The sequence below is a fragment of the Poecilia latipinna genome, unplaced genomic scaffold (assembly GCF_001443285.1).
Source record: "Poecilia latipinna isolate Pla-1442-1.1 unplaced genomic scaffold, P_latipinna-1.0 Scaffold1191, whole genome shotgun sequence".
Taxonomy (NCBI): domain Eukaryota; kingdom Metazoa; phylum Chordata; class Actinopteri; order Cyprinodontiformes; family Poeciliidae; genus Poecilia; species Poecilia latipinna.
The window spans coordinates 75,189-102,881 of NW_015113807.1; the positions used below are offsets into that span (position 1 = coordinate 75,189).

Here is a 27,693-nt window from a genome sequence, read left to right on the forward strand (position 1 = left end):
TATATATATATATATATAATTACTGCATATAATTACTGCTGTGAGTGCTTAAAATCCAGGACAAAGTGTTGTTTTTGCATATAACCTTGGCCGATAAATTCTGATTATGATCCTGAAATTCTTATACTGATTCATGTGGCTGCCTCTCACCCGAAATGTCTTGCTGGAGATAGGCACCAGCACCCCTCCCCACCCCACCAGGGACAAGGGTGTAAGAAAATGGATGTATGGATGATTTCTGTAGGGAAATTTGATTGTAATCTTACTGTTAAAAAAAAAGATATCATGCTGTATATGATGTCTTTCATGTCTCCTACTCTGTCCTGCCTTAAAAGAGACCTCTGGTGAGGTTTCTCATCTTAAGCAAACATTATAATGCATTGTAAATAAGTGAAATGGATGTTAAAAGGCTTCTCTGCAGTTACATTAAATTTTGTTAATATTTTATTGGATCTAATGGAAAGTTCTTTAGACAAACACTGTGGCCCCAGCTTTACAATTGAAAGTTGCAATACATTAATTATCATTTATTAAACCACAATTAATAAGTCACTTAAATGTGTTCATGGTAACCAAAGTCAGGACTGAAATGTATCTACCACTGTCAAGTTAATTTAGCATCGCTTTAATATATTTATCTCTTTAGTAGCAGATTTTTTAATATACATATTTAAAGAACTGATTTTCCTCATTGTCTTCACTAAAATAAGTTGTTAGTTTGTCCTTACACCTTCTTTGTTGTGGCTTACTGAACTGATCTGGCAGACATGAAAAGAAATGAACCTTTGAATGTTCTCTGAAGCTGAAATAAAAGCTATGAACAGGCCTTTTTTTTACATGTTCTGTTTTTTACTACTGCAGTTTAATGGTGATGTCCTGAGGTTATCTGTGATTGAAAGTATACTGAGCCCTACCTTGATGCTTATGAATCCCTCTCTTTTAAATTCAACATGTAGAGAAGTGTTTTGTCAATTTAAAGAAAGTTCGTGATTCATCTGTGCTAATGTAGTTGTCCTGTAGAGATCCCCACTCACTGTTGCATCGACTCAGATCAGTCCTGTGGGATGGACGTAAAAGAGCACTTCCAGAAAAAAGGTCTCCCAATAAGTGAGTCATTTATCTTCAGCTTTTAATTAGCTTTTATGAAGATTTAGCTGAATGGACCATCAGCAGTGATTTTATAAAAAAAACTAGAGGCGAGGAGCTTCCTCAAGAGAAATTTATGACAACTAGATAGTAATGGAATGATATAGTACAGAACATTAAACATATATGCTGCATTGCATTTCAAAAAATATCTGTACCCTTTGAACTTTTTCAAGGTGTTTGAAAAGATGTGTACTTTCTATTGAAATTGATTAAAAACATGATTTTTTCATCTATAAATTGTAACTATTTTGTACTGAGATCCATCCATTTTCTGAACACCCTTGTCCCTCAGTGGGGTCGGGAGGGGTGCTGGTGCCTATCTCCAGCTAACGTTCTGGGTGAGAGGCGGGGTCACCCTGGACAGGTCGCCAGTCTGTCACAGGGCAACACAGACACACAACCATGTGCACACACACACACCTAGGGGCAATTTAGACGGACCAATTAACCTAACAGTCATGTTTTTTGGACTGTGGGAGGAAACCGGAGTACCCGGAGAAAACCCACGCATGCACAGGGAGAACATGCAAACTCCATGCAGAAAGACCGGGGCTGGGAATTGAACCCAGAACCTTCTTGCTGCGCGGCAACAGCTCTACCAACTGCGCCACTGTGCAGCCCTTTGTACTGAGATTCTGGACCCAAATGGAGATTGTCAAAATAATTGATATTTTGATAAAAACCAATCCCAAGATGACACTGAGTTTGCCCCTTTATTGTCTTATACAAATTATCTGAATAGTAATGTTTGATAATAAAGCTAGTAAGCTGGTGCTAAATATTAAAAATATTTCATAGCATGACATTATATTATGTTCATCTGTCTTTATAACACGTAATTTCAAAAGACAGAGGTAAGAGCATAAGCATTGTTAGAAGGAATATTCCCTATGAACCAGATGAACAGGAATAGCTAAAAAAACAACAACTGATAAGGTCATGTGTAAGCTGTGCTATTGCAGGGCTTCACTCAACGACCACAACATACTTGGATGTACTTCACTCTGCGGTCCAGTGGCATCTATCCAGATATCCACTGGACAGGTCAGCACAAAGATCCATTTGTACGACTGCATGCATACTCGGTGTCACATAATAAACTTCCCGGTGGGAAGCAGTGTTCAGGTGGAAGAATTTCATATCCAATAACTGTTGAATATGAAATTTCATATTCAATAACAAGCTGATAGATTTGAGAGTTGGCGCAACTATTTGCAAGAACGTGACACTGACAGGTGTGTGGTGGCTGCTATCATGAAGAGATTAGACACCCAACTAGCTCATCGAACTTGCTAGTATTCATTTTTAATTCTGGGAAATGAAGGAATTTATTACGAGAAATATAGGAAATCTTTATGCTTGACTGTAAAACCTCAAACGTGTGTGGAGAGTGTGCATGCTGCATAGAATATGCACAATACGTTCATATGTGGGAGCCTTAAGTCACCTTAGTGCATTTTTCAAAAACTGACAGATTTTCTGACTTATCTAAACTTATCTACAATAGGATGATGTAATCTGTTTTATTCTTTGTAACTTTTTGATTGCCCCCTCACTGCTATGTCTCTTGGCAGGTACACATTGATTCATGGTTATTTAACATCTGAAATATTTGATGTAAAACAACTAGAACTATAAAGATCCAAGATGGTTAGAAGTCAAAATGATGAGCCCTACCCTAATTATGCTAAGTTCTCTGTACTGCAAATAGTAAAGGAATCAGCAGTTATTATTATTATTATTATTATTATTATTATTATTATTATTATTATTATTTTTATTAACTAAAAAAACATATATGCTTTACATTTTACCATTAACAAATAGTGCTGGTTTAAAATTTTGTGTTTGATTTTTTTAAGGCTCAGACTGAAGTTGACAAGAAACTGTTTAGAACCCTAACAGGTTACACCTCATATGCTTTATCGTGTATATATCAAAACAACTCCAAGCTTTCAATACACTTTTTATTATTTATTCATTTACAAGCTGTCCCGTTTGATGGAAATGTACTAAAATGTTAACAAACTGAACCAGCCAGCATGCTTTAAGACAAGACAATAAACAATGTTGTTTTCCTGAGAATGACATGAGATTCCAACAATATTCCTTAGAAAAATAAACACCATATTTTGTTTTTTGAACTTTCAGGTGATGTTTCAGAGTGGAATAATCCTGTTCAAGTATCACTAGTCTAAGTTCTGTAGACATCATCAAATGGATTCCAGATTCTTTAAAAAAAAAAAAAAATCCTTTGCATTACTGCCAAATGGAAGTGCTATACTTAAAATTTTCTAACAGGCAATCTGTTGCTGAACAAAATGTTCATGTCTTTTCTTTACACCTTTGTCTCTTAGTGGGGTCAGGAGGGCTGCTGGTGCCTATCTCACACACTAACTCACAATTTGGAGAGACCAATTAACTTGACAGTCATGTTTTTGGACTGTGGGAGGAAACCGGAGAACACCCACTATGCACAGGGAGAACATGCAAACTCCATGCAGAAAGACCGGGGCCGGGAATTGAACCCAGAACCTTCTTGCTGCAAGGCAACAGCTCTACCAACTGCGCCACTGTGCAGCCTTCATCTCTTTTCCTTACAGAAAATAACCCTTAATGTTTGAGTTTTCAGACAACTTTAGGTGAAACTTTTTTATTACATTTTTGTTTTCATTCAACAGGGAAACCAAAAACCCACTTTTTATTCATTACAAAATAAAAGCCCCAGTAGATTTAAAAAAAAAAACACTCCTGGATTGGAGTCACAGGCTGACAGAGACTAGATGATGCTTTGCTAGAGAGAGTTCACTTTGACAAGAAACACAGCGCACCTTTTTAATATCTGGATTCCTTATGGGATCAAATGTCTTTACATCCTTTGACAATATTGTAGAAATGAAGCTAAACAAACAAAAAAATCCTGTGAAGACTGGCCTTTATTATAAAGTTATATAATAGTGAGACATTGTATGGAGACTTGTAGTTCTATTTGCTTTCATTCTGTGATTCATCCAACCAAAAGCAGCTACATTAAAGATGTATTACAAAAAAAACAGGATCTTTCAAATCCTGTAACTGTGTAGGGGGAAAAGCTAAATACTTTCATATAATACAGAACTTAGTTTCTGTTATTTAGTTTCTAGATTGAAGAGCTCAACTTCTTTCTGCGTGACCTTGCACTGTCACCGCATTTTAGTGGAAATATGCTCTTTGAATCCTTTATATGTGCTCACCCTTCAGCCTGAACCAAAATGCAGCAAAATAAAAAATAGGGAAACTTTCTAGATTGAAAACATGTTGGCATAGCAACAGCAATACATGTTCAGTTGTACTTATTTTCCTCTCACCTTGTCAGGATAATTCCGCCACAGATTCTCCGACTGTAGATTTTAAATGTTGGGTCTCTGTGGTAACAATTATCTGTGACATTTTCTCTCAAAAGAAATGTTCAGTGGACTTTCCCTCCTGTTATCCAGCTCTGTTTACTGGCATAACCACCATTAGATGGTGGGTTTGGGTTGCTGCCTTTGGTTCTGGTTGCTTGCCCTTCTCCCTCCCTCCACCTACTACCACACATACACACACGGACACACACGCACACACACACACACACACACACACACACACACACACACACACACACACACCCACACGCACGCACACACTACCCCCAACAAACACATGAGGGAGGGGGAAGGACACAGAGCCGCATCTTTGAGTTTTTGTTGTAAGAAAGGTAAAAACTTAAGTGGAGGTGAAAAGACACCTGTTGCTCAGACTCAGACTGATTGTGTTTATTAAATCATTGATAAACACAATGATAAAGTTGGCCATTATTTAAAAAAGGATTATGTTTTCCTTCTGTAAATTCACTGATTTTACCTGAGGATTTTTCAGATATTACTCTTCTCTGAAGCCCTTCTTCTCCCACCAGCTGCCGTTTAGTCTGTGTTTGAAAGCCCTCCTGCGCAGAAAAAGACAAAGTTAACAGTCTTTTTTCCTTCCTCTTGTTCAATGACACTGTGACACCTCACTGCTGCAAGTTTACCCAGCCTATGTAAGCAGTCCAACATCACATTAATCTCTATGCTGCTTTGTGTTCCCCAGGGCTGCCCGCGGGAAGGACGGTGACAGCACAGTGGGTTTCTCAAGGTCGAAGCAGGAGGGCGGCACAGAACAAGACACAGGTCAAAATCTCTGCTGATTTCTCAATAACCTTTGCTACCAGAACATATCAGTATGATTCATGTCAATATTTTAATTCCTCATAATTGGTTAGAGAAGTCTTACTGCTGGAAGAGTCCAAATTTGTCTGCCGTCTGTAGACTCTGGGGTGCAGATTCTATCTTGCAGATGGATGTTTTTGCATTTTTTCTGCTGCCTCAGCAGGGGTGGGAGCAAAGAAACAATGTTGAGGCATCCATAGCACATTTTCACTCCAAACATGCATCCATATTTGTCTTTTTTGGATTTTGCAACTTGAATATTTACTCACAGCTCAAGAACTTCATAAGAACTTGCTTGTTTTCCAGCCCAGTCTTTCTCACACTGCGGTGTTAGACAAATGAAGGACGTCTTTTTTCCTGTCCTTCTGTTCTGGTGTCCTGAGGGGATGCATGACTTCTGTGTGATTGGAGATATGGAGGTTTTTTTGTTTTCTGCATTTTAATTGCCTTCTACTCCAAAGCCTTTTCTCTGGTCCCTATGCAGCTGTGGGTGAACACACACACGCATACACGCACACACATTCACACACACAACATTATAGATGCAGGTGTAAAGATGAGCTAGTGTGGCTTTTAAATAAAGTGGGAAGGAGTTTACAAAGTGTGCACAATGGAGCAGCTGCATTCACTTAGTGTCACGTTTTTATGTTACCAAACTACTTTCCTCTATAAACACTGATTGAAATGCTGGCAGACATTCTTCTGAGTCTTTTTTCTTCTATCTTTTTCCCAGTCCAAACTTAATTGTTGGAACAAGTTTCTTATTTCAAAAATCTTTTTGATTAATTGATATTCAGGGCTACATTATCAAATAATTTTTCAATTAGTTGATGTATTTAAACAACTATTTCCATCCAAAAACACTATTTTATATTTTTTTCTTTATTTGTTATATTAAACATTCCAGTTAATCAATTACCACAAAATGAGTGACAGATTTGCACATCAAAATACAAAAAATATGCAAAAACAGCCTCTTCAAGATAAATAAAATTGAGTTTTTCTGTTTATGTATTTATAAATAAACTCTGCGTGTTCAGGATGTTAAATATGATGAAATTGAATTGAAAGTGATGAAAAGGTTTCAGTTTCGTTATGAGTAGAAATCCAAAAGAAAGGAGAATGCTCTTATTGGCCCTTCAGTTGAAATAACAATAACTAACATTTCCATGTAAGTTACAGATGACTTTTATTTAATAACTAGAATAGAATAGATATATTCTTAATTGACTTACAATGGGGGCATTTCTGTTTCTTTCTGAGATTGTTTTGAATTTTATTAACATTAAGTAATTATGTTAATTAATTATATTAAATATATTAACATTATTAATTATATTAACATTATTTGCTCAGTGAAGTTGAGTCCTGGACACTGGTGTGTCTGACATGCTGACTAACATGTAAATGTTTGGGCGTGAGAGGTTAAAATGGGTTGAAGTTAAACCATGTTGTTTCAGCCTTTTGCTTTACTTCTATAATTTTGATAAAAATCATCATAAAAGTATTTCCAGACATCTTTACCATTGGGAATAAGGCTGATTCTTCCATAGTCTAATTGAAACGTGTCACGAAAAGACATTTCTATGAAGTCCTTCATGTCATGCTTCATAATAACATGTGACTTGGTTTTAGAGATCTATGTGCTTCTGACTGTATGCACAGCTGAGATGTGCATATAGTCAGAGTGAATGCTGGGAAGGATAAAATATAACATTTTTAAATTAGGTCTGGTGGGACTTCCTACATTCTGAAAATGATTTTGAGCATCACATAGGATGCATTATGCAGTGTGGATACTGGTTGGAACCAATTGCAGTTCAGATACCCCCTCATTTGAACTTAGTGCTTATAAATGTTCCACTAAAGAGAATAAAGCATCACTGACAGCTGTGGGTGGCCTAGCAACCAGTGACACTAGTATGTAAGGTTTTGGACACTTCAAGGTCAAAACCTAGAAATTCAAATTGCTTACTAACAGATTTGAAAAAAAAAAAAGTACTTACTCTTGATATTTATTTTTTAATTTATAAAGGTACATTTGTGCTGAAAAGAAACATTTCTAATGCTATATTTAAAAGCAGAAGCAAAATTGCAGGCATAAATAGACTCAAATCGCTTAATTAATCATGTTTATGAGATACGATATGGAACAAATCTACAATTTTTTTATTGACACATTGTATTTATGTATGTCAGATTTTCCACATTCTAAGAAAATCAAATTGTTCCTTAGGGCAATCCGATATGGCTATTGTGGATTAAGAACATAGAGAAACTTAGTAAACTATTAAAATGTTTATCTGGACTTACAGTAGACGGTATGTTTTACATTTAACCAGCAATATTCAACCTGAACATTATGATGAACCTTTGGCTTCTAACTCCAACCAGTCTACTCCCTGCAGCGTGGATGTCTTATTCTTCCCTGTAACTTCCTGTATTATCGCCCCCTAGTGTTAGCAGTAACGCATACTCACACTCACTTTTTCTCTGTATGCCCAGCTACATAAATGGATTTCATGAAATTTGTTTACAGATCCATAAGCAAAAACAGCTGCTTATGGATCTCATGTCCGGGACGGAAGGACAGACGATTTGTCATGTTTGTCACTCTGGGTCTTGTACACAAAGAGTCGTGTGAATTTATCCAAACATGAATGGAATTATGGCTCAGTGCCGTGCTGGACAGATGCTCCTGCTTGGCTTGACAGCTTCCTTGGCAAGGAGCAGAACGTTTGGGATGTGTTGGAGGAAGTGAGAGGAAAACAGAGAAGAAGGCCAGAGTTTGGAGAATGACACTGTCAGAGCTGTTGTTATTCTTATCCAGGTTCTGTGTTCAATGAGGAGAAAAAAAAGCTCTGAGATTTTTGCCGTTTGTTCTGCTGCCACAGAAATGACAACTCTGACATAAGGCAGTATGGTTTTAGTGTTTGTCTGACCACTTTAATATCTTAGGAAAACATAACTAAAATGTTTGGACCAAATGCCTTTTAGAAAATGTTTCAAAGTAACACAATTACAGGAAAGTGACTTTATTCTGTTTATTCTAACTCTGTTAGAGACTAAAAACACTAAAAATATTACCTTCATCTAAAGAATTTCAGACATAATTTTACAGCCATTTTTTGCTGTTTTAATTTGCTTCTCATAACCGTTGGTCTGACATGTGGGGGTCAGAGGAATGTGAGGCGCTATGGGATGAAGCTGAACCTCAACCACAGCAGCACATGAGGTCATTGTTAGTTCATCCACTTGTTGATCATTTGCTGACAGGCAGGAGAGGCCGTGTAATAGACGGTGATCACTGAAGGCATCTGACTACCTCTTGTGCATTTTGATACTTACTGAGGAACATAAATATGGAAACAACTCAGTCATTGTTGGTGAATCACGTGGGATTGATGTTAGAATGCATTCTAATGTACTGGACCAGTGGTCTTGAAAACAATAGGGAAAATGGTGTTAAAAACATGTTCCTCTTTGTGATGAGCTGTGCCTCTCTTAGTTTGGGCTCCTCTAAAGGCGCCACACTGATCCCAAACAGATCACCCATACTTTCTCTAAATAAAACAAATGTCACACAAGAACACTGTTCAGTTTTAACTGACTTTCCAATTCTATGTATTAACCTAGGTCTAAACATTTTCTTCCTCACCAAAACCTTCAGAGCTAAATTGTACCTATCAGGTATATAAACCCAGTTCCAGTAGCTAAACAGTGAAAGGTTTACAAATTTAACATACACCACACAAACCTTTTTCAGGAACACATGTCATTTCACAGTTAATAATAATAATGTAAAGTTTCTGTTTTTTCAAACATCTCTCATCAGCTTCAGCTCTGACAGTTCTGTCTCTTAATAATCGACATTGGACCAGCTAGAACACATCAGACATCCACTGACTCAACATGGTGTGGAGTGGTCTTTGTTGCTAAATGGTCTTTGTCTGGAAACCTAGCTCCACTAAATATAGTGGCAAAGTTGGCAACAGTGAGATGACTATTGTGAAGCACACACAAAAATGAGATGGTAGCTGATTTTCAGACCTTTGAGAAGGAAGATAAGATTGGTTTCTCATGTAAGTATCGGCCGATCTACCCAAAGTAACGAACTCTGGACTGATTTATCGACCCGTATTAGTATTTTTAAGCAAATAGAATAATCTCAAAGAGGTAAACTCTTCTTAGTGACCACATACAATTAGAGTATATGTTTTCCCTGATACAAAATCACAGTTGCCTTGCCTTGCCTTGAAGCTAGAAGGTTCTGGGTTTGATTCCTGGCCTGTGGTCTTTCTGCATAGAGTTTGCATGTTCTCCCTGTGCATGTGTGGGTTCTCTCAGGGTACTCTGGCTTCCTCTCACAGTCAAAAAACATGACTGTCAGGTTAATTGTTTTCTCTATATTCTCTACATTCAAAATGGACGGATAGACAAAATAACAGTCAGATACCATGTAAAAATAACTTTTACATTTTTATGCAACTGAAAAGCTTTTGTCTCATTTTAGTTCATTTTAAATAAGTGATTTCTTATAATGTTAGACTGAAACTATTTTATTCTTTTTTATTTATGTTCTTGGGATCACTTGGTCCACTGGGGTGGGAGAGTAAATAATCATTTTTGATTCATCTATGTAAGACATGGATCAGTTGGTTAAACTCAATAATCTGAATGTTAATTAATGACTTAATTGGAATTTGAAAAAACAGTTTATAGTGAACAAATAGGGTCACTATACAAACATTATGTTAAAACCATGTTATGTGGTTCTACCTAGAGATAGAATTAAAAGAGCTGATCGTAAAGCAAGAGACCATCGACATAGTTCCACCAAAGTGTCTCATAATTATTACATCAATAATAGATTTATAATCGCATAGCAGCTTTATGGCTCATATTGGAATTGAATCAGGAAGACTGCAGATCCCTTCCCACAGTGAACACCTTGAACACACTGACACTTCACCACTGCAATAGGGAATATGCAGTAATTTAACTCATCAGCTAACTGTCTATTTGAAGCAATTTTAAAGTGTTTTTTATTCATTTTCATAATTACCCTCAGAAAACTCCCTCCAGCCTAGGTCCAAAGTGTTGTTGATTTTTAAAACCTTTAAAGAAACTAATTTGTTAAAACATTTGCTCAGTTCACATGCTCTTTGTAATTATGCCCACTTAAAAATCAGTTTGTGTAATGGCTGAGTTATACTCCATGTTCTACAAATAAAACAAGGAAAATGACAAAGCTCATGCTGCCAATTCCTTAAAAGTGTTAATATCCTGGCTTCTTCAAACCCTCACAAAGGAATTCAGTTTCCAAGAAGTTCACTTACTGTAAATGAAAGAAAAGCTCTACTCTGTTATTAGTTAGAACAGCCTCAAAAGTTTAAATGATTCAGACAGAAACTTAAAAATATTGAAGTAATGAACTCATCAGGGTTATTGATGGTGCCAGTGTTATGAAGTAGGGGATGGAGATAGAGTATCAAAATGATATGATATTTCAGGAAACAACTGTTTTAACATTTTTATGACCATTTAGCAAAAAGTTACATTATTCTAATAATACATTTGCTTAAATAATTAATTTATAAATGAATAAATAAAGCTGGTAACACAAGCAACATTGTCAACCACCAAGTATTAGATGTATACTGAACAAAAATATAAATGCCCCATGTCAAATATTGTTGCCATGTGGAGTTAACAACTGTAAATGGGCATTTGCTGACATTTTATTATACAAAAGTAATATTTATCTTGATTTGTGTATAATTTTTAATCCAACCTGCTGTCAGAGAGCATTACTAAGTGAGTTGTCTTTTTACTCAGTGCATTTGCTCAGTTCACATGCTCTTTGTAATTATGCCCACTTAAAAATCAGTGGGCATAATCACCCACTGGACATGTCCAGTGGGTGATCAGACAAAATGAGCAACACCTGGACAATCCTTGACCGGGGAAAATAAAACGCCACATTTTGAGTTTCTCTATATATTGCGTAACCCATTTGAGTTACGCAATATATGAACATTTGAACATTTTACGAACATTTGTTCATAAAACTCTTATATTTGACATGGGGCATTTATAGTTTTGTTCAGTGTATTTAGTAGCAGAGGCATTTAGAATCTATCACATTGTCAGCAGAAGAATAACATTCAGTCAAGGTCGGGACAGACAATAACAGAAGCTCAATATTTATTGAGAATCAGAAAATGATAACAATGACAAGGTGAGGCTTTGACATTCTGTATGTCAAACAAGCAGGTGAAGCAGGTGTATGATGGCATCTTCAACTCCAACTCCAGGATATAAGCAATCTACAGCATATGTGCTTGATTCTTTACCTTGGAGTCTCTCTAGGACCTTCATGGTGTGAGATATCACAGCAACAAGTTTTTCTGCTTGATTTGTTGATGTTGTAATTTTATGCTGTCGAATCTTCAAACCATTCAACAAAAGTATGTTTTTTCTGAAGGCTTACTGCTCGTGCTTTCTTCATGTCTGAAAATGTTCCTGTATTTAAGAGACAGATTTATGGAAGTCTCATCCCTGCCTTGAAATGAGGAGCAGCCTCATTTCACTGACTCAGTGGACTGCCAGCTGGGCTTCAGTCTAAATGCTGAGAGAAGACACTGTTGTGGTTCTTTTTCTGAGCTCTGATTCATATGTGACATAATGTCAATAGTCTTTGTTGGAATTGTCTTTATTATATAAAACTCTGACCATCTATTTTTATAAAGTTTTCTGGAAAAGTTGATTGATTGCTTTCTAGAGTCAACGTACATGATGGTTTAAAAAGGTTACAGGTCCTCAACATTTTTCATCTTAGTGTTCCAAGGACTTAAAGGACTGTTCAAAGCTAATGTTTTTGCTGCAAAACAAATATAAACGAACAGGTAAAAGTAAGATTAAAACCTATCTAGATACATTTTCTTTATCTAGATGCTGAATTTAAGCCAGATGCTGAAAACGCTCACAGGCTGTAGATTTCCTCATTAGCTTTTGTCCTGCTGTGTGTTTAGCTCGGCAGTGTTGCTGCTGTTTTACACAGCACTCAGCTGACAAGTGTTTAGCTGCCTCCATTTTCTCAACCTCTTTGTTACCAACGGGATGGGGTGGAGTCACATGACTACATACTGTACACTTAGCATAGCATCTTAAAGCGACATTAGCATAACCTAACTGTACGCGGCCAAAAAAGACAAAAGGCCCATTCTTTTCATTTCTTTAAGAATACTGACATGGGCAAAAAGATCGGTTTATTACCCAGGCCTTTTCAAAATATATAAAACATTCCTGACTTCATTGCTAGATGCACAGACAATTCCAGGTTTACCTCTGCTCAAAACTTACAAGCTTTTGTTGATGACTAGTTCTAGGGAGATGAAGAAAAAGCAACACATGGAATTGTCCAGGTTAAGGAGGAATGCATTTCAATGGTGTGAGACTAAAGATATGTGTGGTAATTTGCTTCTGCGATAATGAAGAGCTCTGTGGCCATTAAATAATTCAGATCTATAATTGTGTGACCTTCTTCATCACTGACCAACCAGGGCAAAGTGAAAATTGTTCGTTTCCAGGATTTAGCCAAATAATTAGTGCATCTTCAGGAAAAACAGCATCACTATCGCCTTAATGCACAATATAACCATTCAGGCTTCTCATTCTGAAGCCAGTAAAAAAGCTGTAGGAGGGGAAAAAAAGGAAAGCCTGAGAGGAAACGTTTTCTCTCATTTGCATTCGTGCTACATGACGTGTTTATTTTTATTGTAGGTTGAATGTTCTACACATTTTCTGCCATTCATGAGCGACATCCTCAGATTTTGATTAGCTGGGTTAGTGTGTGTGAAAAATCACAGCCCCTTCAGACACCAGGACTTCTTTGGTATTCCAACAACATCTGTTTCAATTTTTGTTTCATCTCCCTCAGCTCTAATCCCACAGCCCTAGCTTGTTGTCCAGCCCAGCTCGGTTATAGGTCTGGTCTATATATATGGTACCTGATTGTCTTCCAGGTTCTGTCACACTCCCACACTGCCTCAAACACATCTTTATGGATATTTAGTGCTGATTTTGAAGAATCTGTTGCTGTAGTGTTGCACTAAGCAAAAAAAATGTATATCACCAACATGTTTCCCTAGTTTTTTAAGCATTTCCATAAGACATATCATCTTTTAAGGCTTTATTGACTCTAGTGGCCTTTATTTGATAGTGAATTGGTGGGAAAGGGAGTAGTGAGAGAAGGGGAAAACATGTAGCAAAGATTGCAAGGCTGGGAATTGAACCTGCGACAGCCGCATCAAGGACTAAGGCCTCCATGTATGGGTTGTGCATAACCCCTGCGCCACCAGGACACCCTGAAGACATGTAATTTATAAGCAAAACAATGTATGCAAGCAATAAATGTACCTTTTCTTCAAGGATACACATTTGACAGATATGCTTTTATTGACTTGCATGTCCAGTCAGCAAACAGGTGTGATTTGGTGACCATCTGTTAACCAACAGCAGCAACAGTTTTATAACTGTGACCTTATGTTCTCTGTGCAGACACAGCTGACACATGTCAGCGTGGGAGGCTTCATGTTCTACAGCTTGCTGTTGGAGCTTTCTGTTGGTGCCTCTGTCCTTCTGTTTGTCAGGAAAGTTCAAAGACTTGCGTTGGCCTCTTTCTTCTCGTCTGGTTTTTCTTTTTATCTTTCTGTCTTCTTAAAGTTTCACATCTTTTCTTTCTGTCTGCCTGGTGATTAGATTATTTCTCACCTCAGCAGCCCCCTTGAGTTGCCAATGACATTCACCCCAGCAAGAATGGGGAGACACACGCAGATGGAAGAAGCCTTTTCAGCCTTTATTCTCACAAGCTTCTGCATTCCCCCTTAGACGGTCCCTAAGGGGGACCGTCTAAGGGGAATTGCTGCCCTGCATTGCTGATGCCAGCTCAAGCTCTTAAATCTCAAATATAATCTGATTTAATTGTAAATTATTTGTAACTTTCAATGAGAGTTACAAAAATGTGATACACATCAAAGTGTTTCAGATGTATGACAAATTGGCACAAGGTTTGCATGAAACATCCTGTGGAAAACAGTTTCATTTTGTGCCAGAAACATTCAGGTACTAAACCTAAACCAAATACCACCAAAACAACCAAAGTGTATAATAATTAGCAGCCATAATAAATGTTTTTCCCATCATTAGCAGGATTGAAAAAGACTTAAAATATATTTTAGATTCCTCCTGCTTGGATTTTTTTTTCTTGTGGTGATCATGAGTATTAAGGACAGTTTGATCACACATGTAAAGACTGTGTGCTTTTATAGGAACAGGGAAGCAATCTCAACAGTTTTATTTGTTGTGTCTTCTGGAACTGCACCTGCTGTTGATTGTTGATGATCCATTTATAATTCAAATATTTTATCCAGTAGTATGAGCATCCATTGTGCATGCATAAGGCTTACCACATTCATGCATGCCTTCAGTATCCCTGCTTACAAATTGAAGACATGTTTAGTCAGATGAGATATTTTCATCTCAGATGGATGTGCTTTGATGATCTCTGCTGTACGGGATCCTAAACATCGAAATCAGTTTTCTCCTGGCAGGGCTATCACCACTGTTCAGATAATGTTCAAAACTCAAACAGAGTAAGCAAATGTACTTGATTTGTTTCAAAATCTTATCACTTGTTATTAAATTATATAGATGACTATTATTTGTAATACTCATGGTATTTCACTGACTCAGTCTATATTCCTGAGCAGCTGAGAGACATTCTGGGAAAATGTTCCTCTGTGTTGAACCTGAAGACATAGATATGAACCGAAATGATGTGTTTTGTTGTTGTGAATGCCTCCCATCCCTTGTCCCTGAGGGATGCTGTAAGGCTGCAGCTTTGCTGTATTCAAAACGTTGTTGCTAGGTTTGCTTCCATTATGTACATGTGGGAATGTTTTGCTCCTCTAAATGTATATTTTGTTTGTTTAAAGCAAAGTCAGCAAAAAGCTTCTAATTGGGTACTAGTCTAATCTTCCCCATGCTGTATGCTGCTCATCTATCTAATACACATTTCTACAGAAGAAACAGAATCTTTCACATTCAGTGCATGCCTCAGTGCCAAATTATGGAAATCTAGTCTGTCCAGATGAAACAAAGATATTTGTTCTTCCAGGTTTGCTTAGGCAACAAAAAAGGCAAAAGACAAAGTGTTGTTGCACAACATCCTTATTTTTGCTTCCAAACAACCAAGAAACTAATGGAACATAAAAAGTTGTGCTTGAAAACTGGTTGGAGCAGTAGTTTTCCGATCTCTCTGAAGGTTACTGATGGGCCTTTTCCACTGAAAGAGCTCTCATTCTTGAGCTGGTTTGGTTCAGTTGCCTTCGATCTTCGGTGCTTTATTGCCCATTTCCACTAGTTAGAGGAACCATTCCTACCTTGTCAACAGTGGGTGTTACACATCATAATACCAAGATGTCGGCGCTGGCTGAGATGTGTACACGACTACTTTATTCACATATCTTCTTTTAATTGAAGAAGAGCCACAGACATTTCCACTCATCGTCAATACAGTGTTCTCTCTTTCTGCACACATCAGAGAGACTAATATCATAAAACAACGGAGAAGTTGATAACTGTGGTGGTGTTCTCACTAGGCGATAGTGGAGATGTCCCTGATTTTCAGCCCAAAATAAAATCAGCTGCCGAGTTTCCTCAATGGACCACTGTGGTTATTAGATGGTGGGGGGTTAATCACTGGACAACACACACACTCACACCTAAGGACAATTTAAAGAAACCAACTAAATTAACAGTCATGCCTTTGGACAGTGGCAGGATGTCAGAGCACTCAGAGGGAACTCATGCAAGCACAGGGAGAACAAACAAGCTCCATGAAGAAAGACCCCAACCATGCAGGGCCAACCATGCTGCCCCATTGGTGACAACATACAGAGAATGTAGACATGCACAGCAAATTTGGACGTGTCAGGTTTCCAGTGCAAGTGTTGTATGTTAAAAATACAGTGTTAATTCAACAACATGAGTTCCAAAGAGTTAAACAAAAAGCAATCCAGTCCAGTGTTGATTTCTAAATTAACTCCAACAGTCTAACTCAACACTCAGTCTGGTGTTGATTTAGAAATCAACATCAGACATCAGAAGGAGCAACAGACAGGATAGAGTAGGGTTGCAGCGGGGGATCCAAATGTTTTCTATAACATCTGATGAGAACTGTAATAGAGAGCCCTCTCCTGTTATAAACTGTGTACAATACCCCAGTAGATAATATAGTAGGGTGCCTCATTGTTGACTCATTGTTGCTTAAAACCTTACCAGACTGACTGATTTTAGTGACATAGTGGGTGTAAAATATTGAGTAAAATATTGTGCCACATGACTGACTTTATTTTCACTCTTATATTTAACTTTATGACACACAAAACTACAAATGAATCGTCCTTATTGTCTCCAGGTGCATTCTGGGTAAAGCTTGTCACCAACGTCCTCATCAGTCACTTGGCAACAAATGGCAAACTAGCTAGAGCATTTCTACGGATTACGTTAACATGTTTTGAATTTGTGTTGTTTCATCATTAGTGACCAGTAGCCTGATGTTTCTGTTCTTCTCTTGGTTTGTTGTACTTCATGTCAGATGGACTTCAAAATGACATAGTCGCTGTCTGTGGTGATGAAACTTGTTAGCTCCGCTGTTGCGGGCATGTTGTAAAGTTAAATTATCATGAGCTTTATTATTGAGCCCGGTCATTAGCCCCGCCCCCCGGCCAACGCCCGCTTGTTCCGCTACTGCGTCACATTTTTGCTTGAGGAGTGGAGGCAGCAGTATGACGTCTTGTCTGGAGCTTATAACAAGGTAAGTTCCATGTTAAAATGATCATGTTTTTGACTATTTTTTATGGAGGCATTATTTTTCCGTTTACACAAGAGTATCGATTCATATACATAGCTGCTGTCAGTGCTGTTTGATGTTTTGAAATAAAAGTAAATTATATTCTGCAAATTGTGCTGGTGTTTTTGTAGCATCTAATGTCTTAGATGCTCTAGGCTCTAGTGTAGCCTAGAGCTTTTTAATTGCTCTAGGCTACACTAGAGCAATTAAAAAGGTTTTAATTGCTCTAGTGGCTTTTATTTGGTAGTAAATTGACAAAAAAAGTGAGTAATGAGAGAAGGGGAAGACTGAGAAGCGAACCCACGACAGCCACATTGAAAACCAGAGCCTCCATATGTGGGCTGTGCTTAATCCCTGCACCAACAAAGCACACCCTGCCAGTAGTATTTCAAAACTCAGATTTCTATGTTAATATATACTTTATATTGTCAAAAGTTAACACTATGAACATGTTAATGTAACAACATTAACATGTTCATAGTTAATGTTGTTACATGTTAATGTAACAACATTAACACGTTCATAGTGTTAACTTTTGACAATATACACTAGTTGTTGGGTAGATTAACACTGAAGTATATTTGATTTCAACTACTGTGTTGATTCAACTCTATCACAAATAACACTTTCAAAAGTGTAACTTCTACACCATCCGGAGTGGACCAATATAGACACTTTCAAAGTGTTGAATTTAACTCTCTAGGAGTTGATGGAACATTTCCAAATTGCTGTGTGGATTTTGCTGAGTTCTTAGTATTTATGTTAGTAATTCACCCTTCAAAACACTTGGTAAAGGTGAATAAATGGCTTCTGCACAGACAATAGTTACCTCAGTGTTTTGACCTTTTGTTGTAGGAAAAACTATGTTTAATCAGTAATGGCAGGAAATGATGCGGGAGGCAGAGAATACCTCTGACAAGGTGACATCACACGGAGATATAGACTTCAGTATTTCAAACAAAAATTTCAACTGAAGCAAAAACTGGCAAAGTCAAGCATGTCATCAGCAAGCAAAATCAAACAGAAGATCAAAGGGAGAAGACATCACAGAAGTGTCTGCTCTTTGACTGACAGCGCGTCAGAAATCATTTCAGGATAACATTTGGCTCTAGGAATGAAAGATGCAAATTAGATGATTAGATTATGCAGATTATTCCTCTTTTCTCAGTCTGATGAGAGATGATGGATAAACTGGAAATTTGGCACCCAAATACACACATTTTTCTAATCTCATGTTGGTACTTTATATGGGGCAGGCATACTGCGTGTGTTGAAGTGAGATGGAAATGACCCCCTGTCCTTTCGGTTGTTAACTGATGGAGACACAGCTGTGGTGGAATTCTGTTTTCCTGCCTGACTGAAAACGAGATACTAAGCAGCGTTGGGGTGGCTCATCCCCAGGCTGCATCTGCTTCCTTCCTCATACCGCCATTGTTGAGCAATAACATTTTTAAGTCGTCTCCGTTAAACCACCATCTGGACATGCACTAATACCACAACTGGTCCAATCCACAAATGCCTCCCTTAATCATATTGACAGTTGAAGCACCTGTAACTCGTAGGCTACACTCATGCATTATCCTAGAAGGAATATTTGTAAAATCTGTTCATCTCCGTCATTAATCAGACTTGCCTGCAGCTGTGTGAACAATATTCTACAGTTTAAAACAATTACTTAAAGATCAGATGCTCACCCCTAATATCTGTTAGAAATATTGAAATTATTCAAGGTCATTGATATTTAGGCCTCAGACCATTGAGGGAACTTCAGCAAAAGAGAATATTCAGTCATTAGTTCAGCTGAGTAAGTAAATATTTTCAACTATGACCAAGAACACTCCCATGTAATAGAAGCATCATCTAGGTGTGTGTATGTGTGTGTGTGTGTGTGTTTGTGTATCTGCGTGTACACTCGTGTGTTAAATTAGCGCACAGCTCCTTCTCCTGTTACTGGTAAGCTTCTCACCAGTGTGTTGTCTCTGTGGTGCTTCATGTAGCTCTGATTGGTTTGCCTGGCAGGTTTATCTAACCAGATTTGTTCATTTTTGGGCAAATTATCCATTTTACATTTTAATGACTTGTCTTATTTCACTATGCGAGTACCTCTAACTTTGACTTTCACTTGCACCTCTTTTGACCCTGGTGATTGTTGCTGTTGTAGTAATTTTCCCTGCTTTGGAATAACTGGTTCAGTCAAAACTCTAGAAAGTTGTTAGCAAGTTTGATCTGACAAAACTGATCATGTCTTTGAGCTAAACTAGCTAAAGACGACAATCCTGACTCAGGAAGGTCTGTCTAATGCTGTGTTCCAGTTACCTTGGAAATCATAACTCTGAGTTGGGTTTGACATCACACCTGAAGTAACAAGGTTCCAGGTATCATAATCAGAGAAGTCGGGATTTAAACATGGCGAGACCCACGTAGACATTGTTCACAATACCTTTTGACCAACTTTGTTTTAAGCTTTACTTTTCATAAGCAAACATCTATTTAGAACTGTAGTCGCTAAAAGTAATTTAAACATTGCATGCACTCACTCAAGTGTGTCTTCTAAAATGAACATATTTCCACCACAGCTCACTGCTGTTGATGCGAGGAGCGGTCATATTAAAATGTCAAGCTGGCCATATAAGTCTTAACTGGGATAGTCAGAGTTGCTCCTTTCACAGTGGGAAGTCTGACTTGTGGGAATGTTCCAGTTGATTTTTCCAATTTCCCATTTCCAACTATAAATGTAATGCACCTTTAGTTTAATCCATCCATACATACATCCAAAAAAAGATAAAGATCTAAAGCCTGCAGGGGGAACTTTACATATCAGTTTTTCCAGGGAATATCTTGTCTTGCTTTTGTTTGATGTTACTCTCATGACTGCATCTCAGATACAGAAGATGATGGATGGATGAAAGAAATTTGAAGAGCTGAGTTGTCCTGAGTTTTTCTCTTTTGTCTAGACTTGATCTTAGATTTAAAGAACCTGGATTAAACCAATAATTGACATAGGATGCATAGCAAATTTGGAAGTGTTCCATCAACTCCTACAGAGTTAAATTAAACACTTTGAAAGTGTCTGTATTGATCCACTCTGGATGGTGTAGAAGTTACACTTTTGAAAGTGCTATTTGTAATAGAGTTGAATCAACACTCACAGTAGTTGAAATCAAATACACTTCAGTGTTAATCTACCCAACAACTAGTGTATATTGTCAAAAGTTAACACTATGAATGTGTTAATGTAACACAGAACGGTGTAAAGTATGTATTAACATAGAAATCTGAGTTTTGAAATACTACTGGCAGGGTGTGCTGTGGTGGCACAGGGGTTAAGCACAACCCACATATGGAGGCTCTAGTTTTCAATGCGGCTGTTGTGGGTTTGCTTCCCAGTCTTCCCCTTCTCTCATTACTCACTTTTTTTGTCAATTTACTACCAAATAAAAGCAGCTAGAGTAATTAAAACCTTTTTTCCCCAGAAACTATTGGCCATCTTGGCCAAGAATGGCCATCAAGTGAACCTACAAAAACACCAGCACCAGTTGCAGAATATACACTACTTTTATTTCAAAACATTAAACAGCACTGACGGCAATATACAACAAAGATCATACATTCATGGTACTTTGCACTGAAGGTGAAGTGTGCTTTGAAAGTTCATTGGAAACAGCCATGGGTGGTCTTGTGATCACTGATGGTGAAGTGTCTTTGGTGCTGATCTTGTTTTTGCCAACATGAAGGAAGAAGACTTCCAGCCTGGAAGGAAAAACAAGAAATATAGCGGAAATATTAGGATAATAAATAAATATTTTTAAAAGAAGTGTGAACAAAACTAATCAGACTCACCCCTGTGTGTCACCATCATATTCATTCAAATTACTCTGCCCACCTGGTTTACAAGATAAAGCATAAAATGTCAGAAATAATTACTAAAGAAATTAGTCAGCTTATAGAAAAATTTTTGGACAGCATTAAAAGCCGTGCCAACCTGTCTGAAGAAATGTGTTGAAGTCATCGTAACAGGCTTCAGTCACCAACATGACACACTAACAAAGAAAAAACATTTTGGCAGTTTTAGATGTGCCACAGGTACAAAACACCAGAGTCAAATGGCTTAATTGCCTCCTCATTGTGTAGCTCCAGAGTCCTGCTAATCACCTAATTATTGTATTCAGGTGTGGTGCAGCAGCGGCACATCTAAATGTTGCAGGACAGTGGTCCTCCAGGACTGGAGTTTGACACCTGTGGCATAGATCAAGCCAATGGTCCAGCACAACCAGTCCCCCATTTTGCAGTCTACAGCCAAAAACTTAAAGAAAACGACCTCCGCAGCTAAATGTTAACTCAAATGGCCTCCAGATTTTCCTGACAGTTTTAATGTTTGGTTACGATGATAAACAGTCGTATATACCGTGATATCCAAACAAATAAACGTACGTTAAGCGAACTATGTATATGAATCGATACTCTTGCGTAAACGGAAAATTAATGCATCCATAAAAAATAGTCAAAAACATGATCATTTTAACATGGAACTTACCTTGTTATATAAGCTCCAGACAAGACGCCATACTGCTGCCTCCGCTCCTCAGGCAAACATGTGACGCAGTAGCGGAACAAGACGGCGTGGGCCGGGGGGCGGGGCTAATGACCGGGCCCAAATAATAAAGCTCGTGATAATTTAACTTTACAACATGAACATGCCCTTAACAGAGGAGCTAACAAGTTTCATCACCACAGAGAGCGACTATGTCATTTTGAAGTCCATCTGACATGAAGTACAACAAACCAAGAGAAGAACAGAAACATCAGGGTACTGGTCATTAATGATGAAACAACACAAATTCAAAACATGTTAACGTAGTCCGTAGAAATGCTCTAGCTAGTTTGCCATTTGTTGCCAAGTGACTGATGATAATGTTGGTGACAAGCTTTACCCAGAATGCACCTGGAGACAATAAGGACGATTCATTTGTAGTTTTGTGTGTCATAAAGTTAAATATAAGAGTGAAAATAAAGCCAGTCATGTGGCACAACATTTTATTCAATATTTTACACCCACTATGTCACTAAAATCAGTCAGTCTGGTAAGGTTTTAAGCAACCACGAGTCAACAATGAGGCACCCTACTATACTACCTACTGGGGTATTATACACAGTTTTTAACAGGAAAGTGCTCTCTATTACAGTTCTCATCAGATGTTATAGAAAACATTTGGATCCCTGAAGGCATGTTCTGCCTCACATGTGGGACCTCTGTATGTCTATGCCAGGTTCCTGCTGCAGCCCTTCTCTATCTTGTCTGTTGCTCTTTCTCTGATGATGTGATGTCACAAATATGTTACAATTGTGGGAGGAACTGTCTGATGTTGATTTCTAAATCACTCAGTCTGATGTTTCTAAATCAACACTAGACTGAGTGTTGAGTTAGACTGTTGGAGTTAATTTAGAAATCATGTAGTTGAAGTAACACTGTATTTTTAACATACAACACTTGCACTGGAAATATGACACTTCTGAATTTGCTGTGTGTGGATTCATTCTACCATAACTGTGAAACAGTTAGACACTAAGCTGAGCAGAGATGTCAACATCTCAAATGTTGAGATGTCAAAGGGGAGGCACTGTCTTTAAGGAAGAGGCATACAGAATGATGATTTGTGGGGGAGGAAAGCAGCTAACTGGAAGAGACAATAAACAGAGATAAAAAAGAAAACAGTGCAAATGGTGACTACTTTCAAGTAGGTGTTATGACTCTTCCCAGAGTGTACTTGGCTGTTGCTCAATGACTAATAGCACCATCATCAAATTTTAGTACATGGCATGAACTAATGAATAAATCTGGACCTGTCAGGTGGAACCTGGCCCTTTTAAAATATAAATATTGAAATCAGCCTTTGGAACTTACTCACTTCTTATCTGAAAATATCCAACAATACGTCCCCAGAGAATAGAGAAAAACAAAGAAGGTGCTTTTCTATTTATAACTTGTCAAAAGTAAAAAGCATAACTTTGATATCTTAAGACAAGCTATTTAATACTATTATTTATTTTTGGCTGCACATGCACCTCTCCATCCAGTGAAGAACTAAAAAAAAGCTTCAAGAATGAAAGGGTTTATAGTTTAAATATAATTCTTCTAGTGGGGACAGGTAGGGAAGAGAGACATCAACAAATGTATTTCTAAGGCAAAAAACAGAGGTTGGATTAATCCTTAGGAAGCCTTATTTTGATGACAGCAGGTTGAGCTTTGTGAAACATGGAGGAAGGATGCTGTCAGGGTGTCATTGATCAGGCTCGCTTTGGAATACAGACATTTTGGACAATACTCCAGGAGATGTCTATTGAGATTTGTGAGTAATATTTCAAGCAAACATTTCCAGTTTGAATTTTAACCAAATGCCAACATGAACACAATCTATTTGTCGTGATCCTGTGGTGCTTGGGTCCTACTTTCCTTCTGTATTTGCATTTTTCTCATTTCCTTTTTGTTATTGTCATCTTTAGCTCCTCACTCTAATCCACATGTAAAACAAATATATTTTTATTAGTTTTGGCCTTGTATCCACTTGAAAATTCAAGTGGATACAAGTGGATAGTATCACATCATCACAGTAAAATTCTGTTCAAAGTTTTTACTAAAAAAAGAACTTTAGTAAAAGTTTTAGTAAATACTGTATTTTGCGTGTGTAATTGGAAAAATGAGAATTATGTTTCTGTCACAAATAATGCACCAATATATCCACATTCATGCTTGGACATGATTCTTAATCAACATCAACTTGTGTTTTAATAACTTTACATTTCAATATGCTATTTAAATGTATTTTTTTGTTGTGTATCATGTGTTTTCTATGTCTCTGAGGAACCTGAATCTGTTTAATACACTGAACAAAAATATAAACGCCTCAGGTCAAATATAAGAGTTTTATGAACATTTGGGTTACGCAATATATAGAGAAACTCAAAGTATATTTTCAGTAATTACTGATCTTCATATCTGCATTGATAACATTGTGGTCTGGCCATTTATAGCAGATTAACAGACCTTTGAACATGATAGGGGTCAGATTGAGGAATTTGATTTTGTCCAAGTTGGCTTCTCATAGATTACGGACAGTCTGAAGTGTGATGCGTCTGTTGTGCAGACCAATAGTCTCAGCTGTGTGTGTCGCTGGTCTTAGCCAATCCTGCAGATGGATGAGCCAGTTGTAGCGATCTTGTGCTGGCGTGGTCACATGTGGCCGACAAGGATGAGGTCGATTTGCAGTAGTGCCAGTCTGTTGGAAACAAACTCTTACACGGCTTGTTTAATGGACATTAAGCCATGCAGCTACTGCTCTGGTGGACATCCCTGCATCCAACATGCCACTGGCTTGCTCCTGCATAACTTGCAACATTTGAGGCATTATGACTTGTGACATAATTTGACATTTTAGGGTGGCCTTTTATTGTCCCCAGTGCAAGGATTGTCCAATTGTTGCTCATTTTGTCTGATCACCTACTGGTCATGTCCCACCCATTCACTGAGTAAAATCACAACTCACTGCGTAATGCTCTCCGACAACAAGTTGGATTAAAAATTATACACAAATCAAGAAAAATATTACTTTTGTATAATAAAATGTCAGCAAATGCTCATTTACAGTTATTAACTCCATATGGCAACGCAACAACATTTGACATGGAGCATTTATATTTCTGTTCAGCATAAATAAATCTATACATCTGTCTAAGCAAATGAACCTCCTGAGGACTGTTTCACAAAAGTAAGTTTAGGAAATCCAGGATGAGATAAAGCCAGGCTTGACATAGCGCCATCAGTTCATCCTGGCTTTATCTGTTTCAGTCACACTCAGGAAATGTGACTGTGTTGAGCCAGGTTTAAGTAAATCAGGTGAATGCACATCCACAGATTTCTCCAACAGACCATGAGATTGATCAAAGTCACTGATGCTACACTAGATAAATTGCATACTCCATACCTCACACAAAACAAACAACATCTTTTATTGAGGATTATGAGGAAGAGAAGCACATCATATCAAAGAAAGAAAAATTTTCTATTAAATGCATAGTTCGCCTAAAACATACATTTCCAAACCATTCTTAAATAAAAAAAAATGTTATAATCATATGTGTTAATTTCTCAAATAAACAACTTTAACCTAATAAATTAACTGTAGAAGTCAGTATTAAAACATTTTGAACCTGACAGTGGTTCTATTCATGTTACTCTTTTCTGTTCCACATCTTATCTATATTAATACAGAACAAACATGACAACAAGTCAAAATTAAATATAAGATCATCTGGGAAGTATGTGGATATAGTGTTGACTACAATGTACAATGACTTACTAATAACTTAGAAGATACAAGATGTATATCATCTTTAAATAATTTTACTTATGGTTAACTTCATGTTGAGTTGTGATGCTTTTGTTTTGAAGGGAGAATTTCTTGTTTAACTGTTTAACTGGTGAAGGCATCTTAATGACAATGAAAAGACAGAAAATAAATTAATTATAGATACAACAGGTATGCATCATGTAAATAAATCCTTGTTTTAAATGTGTGATTTAAACTGTATTTGTTTAATTATGCCAAAAATAAAGTCGGAAGTAAAAGTTATTTTAAGTTAAGTTGAAATTAATCAGTAAAGTTGTAAAGTATGCTACAACTAATATGGCTTGACTTGATTTGACTTGATTTTCTCTAATCCCCACAACACTCTCTATTAAAGGTTACTGTCAAACTAGAACAGCGGTCCTCAGAAACACAACCAAACTGTAACTGTCCATATGGGTCATTTTGGTCTGGAGCATGTTAGCTGCACAGGATAAGTCGCCATGGTAACTTATATGTCACTTCTTTTTAGAAATCAAATTGAGACTTAAATAAACCAAAAATAAATCCCAGTTTAATTTGCTACCCTGGTTTAATGAAACAGTCCTAATAGGAAGTTGTAATTTCCCATTAGGAATGAGAAATTGTGGTTGTTTGAAGCAAACTGATTGGCGGATTTAAGTTTTATATTTGTGCTACACCTATGCCACCCATAGGGTTTAAACCATGTTTAAAACTGCACTCAGTTTCTAATCCCTAAATCTCTCAACACCTACTGGAAACTGATCTAAGCAGCTTGCCCCAACCAAATGTGTAAAGCATTGAGGTTCTTTAACATTTCTGGTTGACAGCATTTTGTAAAATTCATATACTGGTACTGCTTAGTTAGGAGCCCTGTAGTGATAACATCTTCCAACTAGATATTCTTGGAGTCCACAGTTCTGTAGTGACTTTTTTACGACAGGAAATGAATAGCTTTTGGTTTTATATGGAGAATTCAAGAAGGGAGAAAACAAAAACGAAAATGTAAGGAAGAATAATGGAGATTGTTAGAGCAAACTGAGTTGGGGGTAATTACAAGTGGCCTCGCTTTCCTCAGAATGGATTAGATAGAGATTGATACAGTAACAGTACTTTCATTTCAGTTTCATTTCATCTGTCCGTGTGTGTGTGTGTACTCGTGCGTGTGTGTGTGTGCGTGTGTGTGTGTGTGCAGAGAGTTTCTGCCTTTTTTAATACATTTTCTGTATGAATGAGGATGTGCATATGGAAGTGCATTAATGGATAAATGGTTTACAGGGAAGGTCTGTGGATAGGATACAGCAGAGAATCAATCATAGCAGTGAAATGAGGTGAGGAGAAAGATGGAAGCAGCACATTTGGCTGGAAGTCTGAGAGAAACAAAAAAAGCAGTTTAATTTTGGGATGGTGCTTTGTCAAAGGGGAGACAGTGGCAGAAAGCTGGATGGGGCTCGACTCTTCTGTGTTCACATGATATTTAGTGGAGAAGATGGGATTTATAAATGTAGGAGTTTCTTAGAGAAGGCATTTTGTACAGTTAATTTTTTATATATACATTTGGTTCAATGTTCGAAACCCTTGTAGCGATTTCCCTTTGTATGAAAGATGTGTCGTTACTGTTTCTTCCAAATTGAATTAGTCACCTGATTATATCTCAGAATATATGGCAGCAAAGTAAAACTGAAATAGCTACATTGTAGGAAATGTTCTCTGTGAGTAGCCCTCAGTGTTTAACATAAAATAGGATCATACACCATATGAGATAACCCGCTCAGTAGCGGGTTATCATGTGATAACCTTAAGGCTGTATATCTTGAAAATGTGTTATTTTAAAATAAGTGAAGAAAAAAAAACTTATATTACATTAAATTTAATGTTTGTTTAATTTATTCTAACAAATAAAACTACAACATTTTACTTTTTGTGGGGTTAAAGGTCAGGTTAGAAGTTAGCCCCATTCTAACCTGGTGCTTTTGACAACCACACGAAGACACAAAACCAGAAAGCAACCGCCCCCCCCGCCCCCCCCCTCCCCCCC

General features: G+C 37.4%; 1 protein-coding gene across 1 annotated transcript in view; it reads left to right on the forward strand.

Annotated features, from left to right (window-relative positions):
• Window positions 1-27,693, forward strand: part of LOC106960524 (disintegrin and metalloproteinase domain-containing protein 33-like) — a 145,026-nt gene that overhangs the window by 22,758 nt on the left and 94,575 nt on the right. Inside the window, exon 2 of the mRNA XM_015053664.1 lies at window positions 5,257-5,336. Within this exon, the coding sequence (XP_014909150.1) occupies window positions 5,257-5,336 (80 nt within the window). The remainder of the gene's footprint in view (window positions 1-5,256; window positions 5,337-27,693) is intronic.